Below are 10,829 nucleotides of genomic sequence, written 5' to 3'. Positions count from 1 at the left end.
TTGGTAAGTCTTGAACTACCTGATCCACTAGAATGTCGTCAACATTTTGTGGAACTTCAATGAGTGATTGTTCAACACCAGTTTGTGCCGGAGGGGTGTTGTGAACTATAACCAATCTTTCACTTGAGGTAGAAGACTGAAAGTCTGAAAGATCCTTCTCAGAAACTATGTTCCAAGTTGGATTGCACCACTAATCAAGTCATTTTCAGGAAACTTTGCATTTTTTGATTCCACAATCCTAGTGTTGTGAGATGGACAATAAAATATGTAACCTTCAGACCTTTCAACATATCCAATGAAATACCCACTAATAGTCCTTGGGTCCAGCTTCTTCTCTTGTGGATTATAAATTCTCATTTCCGACGGGCATCCCCAAACGCGCATATGTCGCAAACTCTGTTTCCAACCTTTCCGTAATTCAAATGGCATTTTAGGAACAACCTTGGTTGGAACTTGGTTTAATATATTGTTAGGTTTTTCCTGAGCCATGGATCGAGTCACCCTTCTTTCCTCTCTTCCCTCCATATTGAATCTTGATGCTAGAAGAGGATTCTTGTTTCTGGAACGTGGAATGTTGAAATTCGGAATGGAATGATTGAGCTTTGAAGGAAGCTCGACCTGGACCTCAGAGGGAGAATCCAACCTAGACCTCTGAGGGAAAATCTGACTTGTTTAATTCTAATTTTCTCAATACTTACTTTCCTTCACCTGGACGTTCCCATAAATAGGGTTGAGGACGGAAATACAAAATAGACCCATGGGTCAATTGGTTCATGCCATATTACATCTAAACCAAATCAAACCAAATGGAATTACATTAAAAGGAAATTGACATAATTTAATTCCTATGCATGTTGATAACTCGTGATGCGATGGAGTCCATAACATCACCCCCTCCTGGAGAAATAGCTTGTCCTCAAGCTCGAAATAGGGGTAGAGGGCTCTGAAAGCTGGTAAGGGCTCCCATGTAGTGTCACTGGGGTCAGCATCAACCCATTGCACTAGTATCTCCTAATCACCCTAAATGCGACGGGCCTGTAACACCTGTGCTGGAGTAGAAAGAACACGATACGTCCCTCATGTAGTGGGGGCAGAGGGGTGTGCAGGAACGGAGAGTCGCCCTGGAAGGCCTTCAGTTGGGAGACGTGAAACACATTGTGAATCCTGGCCTCTGGCAGAAGCTACAAGTGGTAGGCAACTGTGTCAATGCAGTCCATCACCTGAAAGGGACCATAATACTTCGAAGAGAGCTTGTGGTTTGGAGGCTATTAGTGACAGCTGCCTGTAATGTTAGAGACGCAGCCATACATAATCTCCTGGAGAAAAGAAGACTTCTCGGTGCTTCTTGTCATAATAAAATTTCATAGTATTCTGAGCCTCTTGAAGATGAGTGCGCACCTCAGTGAGCATGGTTATGGAATTGATTATCCCTAACCCTCCCCCTGAAGCTCTATTTATAGATTTATGAAACTACAATACTACAATGATACCCCTGAACTTAGGGTTGAGGGTTTAGCGTTTTAACCCCTGAAACTTTAACTTAATTACATCAATGTCATCTCTATGAGATGACCCTTTATTTACCATCTTGCCATCAATGTATATGGGCCTATGGGCCTTCTCCATGATTTGTGGGCATTGAGCCCGTCTTCAATCTCTCGTAGATGCATGGGTCTTCCTTAGTCTTATGGGTTTAGGCCCATCTTCTAATACACTTCAATATGTGAGTTTTCCTTGGTTGTGTGGGTTTGGGCCCTGTCTTCCAACATGAATTATCACCTGCTCCAAACTAGCAACTTCTGCATTGATATGAACAACCCTTGTGTGATCTACTCCAACGGTTGCCTCATTGGAAAAATGCAGCATGTCCCCAAAAACCTGAGTAATTGGATTGAGCTGATTCCTAATTATGGCTGGATGCCCAAGTTCAGCCAGTTGCCCTTCACTTGTCTGTGCATACATGGCTGATATGGCTCCACAAAAATTCCCACACAAGGCAGAGATGTGGTTTTTCTTCTTGTCCCTAGCAACCACTGTCACTATTAAATTTCTACTCAGAGGACTATGGTCTGTATGACCCAAGTCAAGACTCCACATACCACTATCGACATCCTTCAACAAGGCAATAGTAGAGAGGACTGCTCGACTAAGAACATGCACCCAAAAGGCATCATTTGAAGTATTTGGAAGTAGTCGTTGTGCACTAAATTGCCCAACGCTACCCAGATTATTTATTTGGACAACATACAAAATATCTGCGACACCTACCATATCAATTGGCACTATTGCAAACCTGTACCCAACACTAGGATGAATCCTTCTGAGCATGCCAACACTTATCTTATAGGCTACATTACCCCCAACAAAAGGTGGATAGCCATGTATTTTTTCATTTTGCACTGCCATTGTTTTCAACATTAGTTGTTGGCTGTCGAGCAGCAATTTTTGTTGCACTGCCACAGTTTTCAGCGCTGGTTGCTGGCTGTCTAGCAGCAATGTCTGCTGCTCTGCCCCAACAACACTGTGGCCTTGGCTGTCAAGAAGCACCAGCATGGCAGACCTCATTTGGTGGAAGAAGCCAGAGCGTAAGCACAAGTTGTCCCTCTTGATAAGTGCAAACGTTCCTCAGCACCATCCTTTAGATGGTTGATATTCCCACGTAAAACTGCAGCACTTATACTCTGTCCAGACGCCACCCAGAATTTAAATTTTTTTCCTTCAACAGCCATAAAAATCATTCCCCACAACATTACATTCAAATTATGGTCAAGAGAACCTTCATCATTGAGAGTCTCCCTATCTGCCAACAATTTCTCAAAATGAATAGCATTAAGACATTTTTTTACCAAAGACAACCCCTCTGCCACCTAAGATTTCATTTGAGACTAGATCAATGGCAGGTAATTCATTAAATACACCACGAGCATTATCAATGTTCCCACCTGCACAAGAATATTCAAGTCTTGTCTCATTTGTTCAAAGTCAGAATATTCCAGGTGTTGCTCAGCTGCATTATTTATTTTAGTTTGTATTTTCTACTGTGGTGCCCTTTTCTTCACTGCAAATAGCAACAACAATTGTAAATTGCATCATCATCTTGGCCTCAAGAGCTCCACAAATGTCCCATATAGTAAGAACAAAAATGACTTTTGTTGATGTCCCTGTTCGGCAAGAAATAGTTACATCCTGCATAAAAGTATCTGTTGTGCCCACAACAACAGATAATTGGGCTTCACAAGTCACTGCTGGTTAACTCTCAGAACTGTCATCACTTTTTTCAGCAGTGGTTTTTGCATTGTCACAAATGCTCTGTATAATCCAGCAATGTAGTGGATTGAGCTGGAACAATAGGCGGAACTTCTGCAGAATTCATGTGCTAGTGCAGGTTGTTGTAGTTTTTCTTTTAATCCTGGTGCAGTAGCCTGCAAAACTGTTGAGACCAGATTCGTTGTCTGAGATCTATCAGGTTCATTCCAACTCCACCAATTTCATTAATACTATCATAACATCCATAAACATAACCCAATGCCACCCCAATTGGTAAACACATGAAGAAGACTCTAAGGCAAGCTGTTTTCTGAGTTTCAGGTGCATTGTCATCAATAAATGAAGCCGAAAAACTTATAAATGAAGCTTCTACAAAGCCAACCAGCATGCAACATATTGCAATGGACCAAAAGTCAAATGAACAACCACAACCAATATAAGTAGCAACAGGTTTAGTTTTTTTTCTATTGAGCCAATTTCTGCATTGCCTTAGCAGCAACAATTTTAAAAATTGAAAGTGTCTCTCCTGTCCAACCCAAGACTGCAACAACAAAAAAAAAATTGAAATTTAGTCAAATTGTTCAATCCAGCCACAAAAAAATAAGGCATCTCCACAGAAAAATTTACATCTCCAGAACTCCCACCTGGTTTACGAATTTTGACAAACAGTGGCCGAGCAGCATACATATCATCCAAAAAATTAAACACAACGTTTTGAAATGGACTGTTACTGCTGGCAAAATGACCCAAACGGCCACACTGTTGTTGTGTTCATCCACAACAATAGAATGCGTCCCATAAAAAGTGATATAATTCATGGACAAGATCATTCCCAGCACACCCAAAAAATTTTATCTCCAGTTTTTTCCACGTTGTCTACCTTCTCGTATTCAAAACTCCCACCGAAGTGAAAAATTTCTACGAATAGGGCCCGAGCAGCAAACATGGGACCCAACAATTGAAGCACAGTGTTTTCAATTTGACCAAGAACAGACGCATAGGTACTGTTCGCATCAACAAAAAACAAATCACCTCAATAATTTTTTTTAGCATTCCCGAAATTCCCAAAAAAATCCCTTCTCTCTCAATTCGGACACTACAACCAGAATTCCGTAAAAAATGGACTGTTTCTCTGCTTAACGGAACAGAAAACCACCAGGCCGAAATTTCGAGCAGCGTTGCTGATGCTCAACCCCTTGGAGGAGCCCCTTCACCCCCATGGAAGAATCGTTCAGACATGCAAATTGAGGGTGTTTCAGAAACTTACCCCAAAATTATGTCTTCCACTTTGGTTCTCCTTTCTCTCATCTCCCTTTCTCCCATTTTCTCCTTGCCATGCCGACTGCCGGAATGACAGACCTCGACGGAAATGCGTTGCGGTTGGTTGCAGGGTGGGCTTTTTTCGACGGCGAACAACACCCCTTTGGGGCTTCTCCGCTTGGAGATTTTTTGAGACAGAGGCCTCTCTGATTTTTTTGTGTCACATGTGGAAGACGTATGGCTTCCCGTCACATGTGGAAGACGTATGGCTTCCCGTCACATGTGGAAGACGTATGGCTTCCCGTGAGAAGGGGGTTGTTGAATACCTCTTCGATTTTGAAAATTTTGGGTCCCCGCCGTTTGATTTAGGAATTTTTGAGTCCGATTTCGGATTTGTGTCCCCAATTTCGGATGTCTCTACCATTGGAAAGACTTTGAATTTTTCTGGCCCATTGCCTTTCTGCCCGTTCGAGACAACGTCAACTGCCTTGCATTCTATAAATTCTTCATGCTTGGAGATTTTAGGTCGTATGACATTCTTTTCTATGGCAGCCAGATGCCTCTTAATTGCAGAAATTTTAAAGGAAGATGCACACATTCCATCCTGCAAGACCTCTTCCCATACTATAAGTCCTGCACATATTTCTTCCAATAGATCGAGCACGACATTCCAGTTTCCTTGGGCAAAATCGCTCATTGTGTTCCCACTCTGATACCAGTTGTTATGATCGCGGATCTAACACAATGATTCGTAGGGAGGAAGAAGAGAAAGACGAAAATTAAGCCGAAGGGAAGCTTGAAAACCCTAGGTTCTTTGAGGAGAATGCACACCCCTGAGCTCGTTGAAGAGAACTCAAAACCTTTGTTTATGCTAAATCAATGATTGTCCTTCTCATTACTCTTACCCCTTAAATAGGGTTCACCCTTACAAGGTTTAAAATAAATATTACAAAAATACCCCTATAGATAAAATATTACAAAAATGCCCCTATGGCCTATTAATTCTTTAACTGAAATAAAATAAATTAAATTAAAGAAAAACAATTAATTAGACTCTAAATAACATAATAATGTTATTGAGTGCATAACAGACTAATCTGTATAAATCCCGATTCGACATGCATTCAACTGAATACTACAGTCATCTGTCTGCATTTCTGCTAATGTTGTTGCTACCTTTCCTGCAAGGGGGATCCGGTAGAAGTTCCAAAAGAGCTTGGCGAATCATGCTTTTTCTTGAGTTCTTTTAACTCTTTGGTATGTTCACCTTGAGTCGTAAATCCTCTCTATTTAGCCCATAGAGGGCATAGTTCTCTAGTAGTTCTCCTCGTTCAGAAAGAACCAAGAGGTTGTTGAAAAAGAGATTGTAATGTTGAGAGCAATACCGTAAGAGTGGTTATTGCTGCTGCTAGATCCATCTTCTCTAACTGTCTGTAACACAAGAAAATTCTCGAATAAGAGTATCAGGTAAATAATTTTTGTCTCCCTTAATGTGTTCAACAGTAAAAGAGAATTGAAAGAACCACTGCTGCCAACGGAGTAGTCTACCCCAACAAAGTGAATCTTCTAAATTTCTTGTCATGAAATCTAAAAAATTCTTATAGTCAGTTCTAACTAGAAATTCTTTGGGGGCAAGATAAATATAAAATTTCTTTATCCCATTTTTTATTGCTAAAATTTCTTTTTCATATGAATGATAATTTATTTCAGCAGATGTAAATGTTTCTGAGGTATATTTGTATATTCTTTCAGAATCATTGGTTTTACATTTTAGTACTGCTGCCCATGTATGATCTGATGCATCGGGATCTGGTAGAGTTAAATCAGGAAGATGTTTAGCATATGTTTGACATCCTAAAAAACGTTGAAGTTGTTTTACATCTTCTATTTTATTCGGGAAAGCCGCTAGTTTTTCCAGAATATGGTTTTGGTGAATGATTTATCCTTTAGAGATGTTTAAACCTAAGAAATCTATCTTAATCTTAAAAATTTTGATTTCTTTTTGCTGAGTGTTATCACAGCAGTTTTTAAGGCATTTAATACCTTAAGTAGTTATTCTTTATGTTGGTCTTTGTTGTTAGAGAAAACCAAGATATCGTCATCATAAACTAAACAGAATTTGAAAAATGGTTTGAGAATATCATCCATTCTTCTTTGAAAGATATTTGGAGCTTATTTTAACCCAAAGGGCATGATAAGCCACTCATAGTGTCTAGAAGGACAGCTGAATGCAGTAAGGGGAATAGACCATTCTGTTAGAAGAATTTGCAAAAAACCCTGACTTGCAGTCAATCTTGGAAAACCACCATTTTCCATGTATTGCGGTTATTAACCTTTCTTTATTAGGAAGATAGTAGCCATCCATTTTTGTGGCTCCATTAACCTTTTGATAGTTAATGACCATTCTTGCTTTTCCATGTTTATCTCTGCATTATTTCGAATAAGGAAAGCAGGAGATGTGTGTGGAGAATAACTTGCTCGAATTAAACCTTCGGTTAGCAAGTCACTTATCTAAGTTGAGAACTCTTCAACATCAGATGGAGTTAAACCATAGGTTTTTATCGAATCTCTGTTTTAGGATCAAGAAGTTCGAGGTCTGCATATGGTTTTTGTTTATTCCACCATTCATAGGGTTGCTCAGAACAAGTGGATTCCAGAAGCTGTTGAACTTTTGTATAGTAGGATTCTGCGACAAGGAGAGATTCTAGGGGGGGGAACCACATCACCACACTTGATGTGTATTTTGAAGACTTGATGGACTTCTCCATTGCCAGATATGGCAAAGGCTTCAGGAGATTTTACAGCGTATACATATACTGCAAAATTGTCTAATTCGCGTCTAGTTCGACAACGAAGTTTGTAGTAATCTGGAGTTTGTTCTACAAGGGCGTGGAACATTAACCATTCATTTCCTAGGACTAGGTATGGTCTAGAGTTAATATTTGGTCCTAAAATTATTTAGCTTTGGGATCATAAATTTTTCACCTCCAATGTCGAGATCAACATTTTGGGCTGCTACATGAAGGAAAATGTTTTCTCCTGAGCCAACTGTTACTTGAAGCGGGTCTTCAAGTGTTTTCAAAAAATTGGCAGAAAGTAAATTTTGTCGAGCTAGAAAATAAGAACTTCCAGTATCTACTAGAGCGTGCATATGAGATTTTATATATCCCGGAAGCTTAAGCATGGCCGTGACATAAGAATTTCCAGAGGCTACATGCTTTGCATTTATGCGGATACTCATTCGGAAAATGTTCCGTTGAGTCTGACATGTTTTCTGAGTTTTTTGAAGTGTAAAACTCTGTTTCAAGATGAAGATCATATACTTCATTTTATGACTGGATTTCATCATGATGAATGATTTCCAGTCCTTTTTCTTCGGCTAATACCATATATGTATTGTGCTGCCATTTTTTTCTTATCATTAGGACAATCGCGGGAGAAATGTCCTTCTTTCTGGCATATCCATCATTTGTATTTGCTCGATGGTTTTCCCTTTGGGAAATATGCATTTGACCCTTTACTGGATGAGGTGGGGTCAGAGTTTGATCTTTTCCTAAAGTATCTTTTTTTAGGAGTATACCTAGATTTTGAACTTTTTTGTATCCTAATTTTTTTCTTATGAAATTTCTTAGGATATTTTCTTTGCTTCGGGTTGTGGTTTTTACAACAATAAGCTCCTACATATTTGTTTTGGTTGGAACAATATAATGTTTGTTTGTGCATTTTACTACTTTTCTTTTGTAGTTTTTGTGCTTCACAGAGGTTTGCCAACATGTCTTGTACAAACCTGTACCTTCTTCCTGGAGTATCCATTTGAAGGAAAACGTCCATGGTCAAGGCTAGAAACTCTGGGTTATTTTGCCAATATTTCACAATATAGTGTTTTTCAGCAACAGCTGCAAAAGGTTACAACTTCCGAGACCGCACAACGGATAACTCTCGAGAAAAATAAAGTTACTCCCACTCTAAAATATCGTTGGGAGGACAAAGATATTCAACAAAATACACTAATGTTGATCCATCACATGCTACTAAAGGACACAAATCCATTGATAGCATAAACCCATTTGGATTTTATCTCTACTTGGATTGCCCCAAGGATGGAAAAAGAATCCTTAAAGAATGAGAAAGAAGAATGAGCAATGCTGCCAGTATGCACAAATCTTGGGATAAAGATTCAGCATTTAACTTCTTTACCCATGCTTTACAGGGTAATGTAGCTCATTGGTGGGACAACCTTCCCGAAGAACAAAAAACAACTACATCAACATCTATAGCCTCAATCTTGAAAGGATTAGTGGCTAAGATTTCAAAAGAATTTCTAGGAATACACCCCACCCTAGAAGCTCATAATGAGACTACTAAACAAAGAAAACGTTTAGAAATTCTCCAAAAACTAAACAAGTTACAAATCTGTAGCATCTATTTTTACTAGAAATATTATTACGAATTTGCAAGTTACTTCTATAAGCTACAAAAAGATGATCAGAAACCTTATAAGCTAATTTTTTATTCAAAATTGCCAGAACCTTTTGCAATTGTTGCTAAAAAAGACTACATTGTAAAATATTGGCAAAATAACCCAGAGTTTTCAGCCTTGACCATGGATGTTTTCCTTCACATGGATACTCTAGGAAGAAGACACAAGTTTGTACAAGACATGTTGGTAAACCTCTATGAAGCACAAAAACTACAAAGAAAAGTAGTAAAGGGCACAAACAAACATTATGTTGTTCCAACCAGAACAAAAATGAAGGAGCTTATGGTTGTAAAAACCACAACCAGAAGCAAAGAAAATATCCTAAGAAATTTCATGAGAAAAATTTTAGGATACAAAAAATTTCAAAATCTAGGTATACTCCTAAAAAGAGATACTTTAGAAAAAGAACAAACCCCCGAGCAAATGCAAATGCTGGATATGCTAGAAAGAAGGACATTTCGCCCGCGATTGTCCTAATGATAAGAAAAAATGGTGGTACAATACATATATGGTATTAGCCGAAGAAAAAGGACTGAAAATCATTCATCATGATGAAATCCAATCAAAAGATGAAGTATATGAACTTCATCTCGAAACAGAGTTTTCCACTTCAAAAAACTTGTCTGACTCATCAGGAACATTTTCCAAATGAGTATCCGCATAAATGCAAAGCATGTGGAGCCTCTGGAAATTCATATATCACGGTCATGCTTAAGCTTCCGGGATATATAAAATTCCATATACATGCTCTTACAGATACTGGAAGTTCTTATTGTCTAGCCCGAAAAAATCTACTTCCAACCAATTTATGGAAAACACTTGAAGTACCGCTTCAAGTAACAATTGGCTCAGGAAAAAACATGTCCCTTCCTGCAGCAGCCCGAAATGTTCATCTCGACAATGGAGGTGAAAATTTTATGATCCCAAAACTAATAAGTTTAGGACCAAATATTAACTCTGGACAATCCTAGGAAATGAATGGTTAATGTTCCACACCCCTATAGAACAAACTCCAGATTACTACAAACTTCGTTGTCAAACCAGACACGAAATAGACAATTATGCAGTATATGTATACACAGTAAAACCTCTTGAAGCCTTTGCCATATATGGCAATGGAGAAGTCCTCCATCAAGTCTTCAAAAAACGCAGTAAGCGTGGTGATGAGGTTCCCCCTGGAATCTCTCCTCCTCGCAGAATCCTGTGATACAGAAGTTCAATAGCTTCCGGAATCCAATTATTCTGAGCAACCCTAAGAATGGTGGAATAAACAAAAACCATATGCAGACCTCAAATTTCTTGATCCTAAAAAAGAGATTCGAGAAAAACCTATGGTTTACACTCCATCTGATGATGAAGAGTTCTCAACTCAGACAAATGACTTGCTAACCCAAGGTTTAATTCGAGCAAGTTATTCTCCACACACATTTCCTGCTTTCCTTGTTCGGAATCATGCAGAGATAAAACGTGGAAAAGAAAGAATGGTCCATTAACTATAAAAAAATTAATGAAGTCAAAAAAATGGATGACTAATATCTTCCTAATAAATAAAGGTTAATAGCTGCAATACAGGGAAAACAATGGTTTTCCAAGTTTGACGGCAAGTCAGGGTTTTGGCAAATTCGTCTAATAGAACGAGTTATTCCCCTTATTGCATTTTTTTGTCCTTTTGGACACTAGAGTGGATTGTCATGCTCTTTGGGTTAAAAAAATCTCCAAATATCTTTTAAAGAATAATGGATGATATTCTCCAACCATTTTTAAAATTATGTTTAGTTTATATTAATGATATCTTGGTTTTCTCTGACAACAAAGACCAACA

The 10,829-nt window shown here is 38.7% G+C and overlaps 1 protein-coding gene across 4 annotated transcripts; it reads right to left on the bottom strand.

Moving 5' to 3' along the window:
• Positions 1 to 1,521: 1,521 nt before the first annotated feature.
• Positions 1,522 to 4,769, bottom strand: LOC137966191 (uncharacterized). Of its 4 annotated transcripts, none has more exons than XM_068812737.1 (2): positions 4,535 to 4,769; positions 1,522 to 3,808 (listed from the first exon to the last, which is right to left on the bottom strand). In XM_068812737.1, the coding sequence occupies exon 2, from the start codon at positions 2,563 to 2,565 to the stop codon at positions 1,717 to 1,719; it is 849 nt and encodes a 282-aa protein (XP_068668838.1). In that variant the 5' UTR covers positions 2,566 to 3,808; positions 4,535 to 4,769; the 3' UTR covers positions 1,522 to 1,716. The 4 variants fall into 4 exon arrangements, with proteins under 4 accessions (XP_068668838.1, XP_068668840.1, XP_068668841.1 ...); XM_068812739.1 differs by having other exon boundaries at positions 1,522 to 3,452; XM_068812740.1 differs by having other exon boundaries at positions 1,522 to 3,430.
• Between the last annotated feature and the right edge of the window lie 6,060 nt (positions 4,770 to 10,829).

The sequence above is a fragment of the Aristolochia californica genome, unplaced genomic scaffold (genome assembly GCF_029961685.1).
Source record: "Aristolochia californica isolate CCGP_79_NKW_82.1479 unplaced genomic scaffold, dmAriCali1.0.hap1 SCAF_5, whole genome shotgun sequence".
Lineage (NCBI taxonomy): Eukaryota > Viridiplantae > Streptophyta > Magnoliopsida > Piperales > Aristolochiaceae > Aristolochia > Aristolochia californica.
The sequence above is the reverse complement of the archived record's forward strand: the minus strand, read 5'-3'. Positions and strand labels throughout refer to the sequence as shown.

What these genes read in the sequence shown, in the direction of transcription:
- LOC137966191 (XM_068812737.1), bottom strand. Translation starts at nt 2,565, where the DNA reads ATGAGGTCTGCCATGCTGGTGCTTCTTGACAGCCAAGGCCACAGTGTT.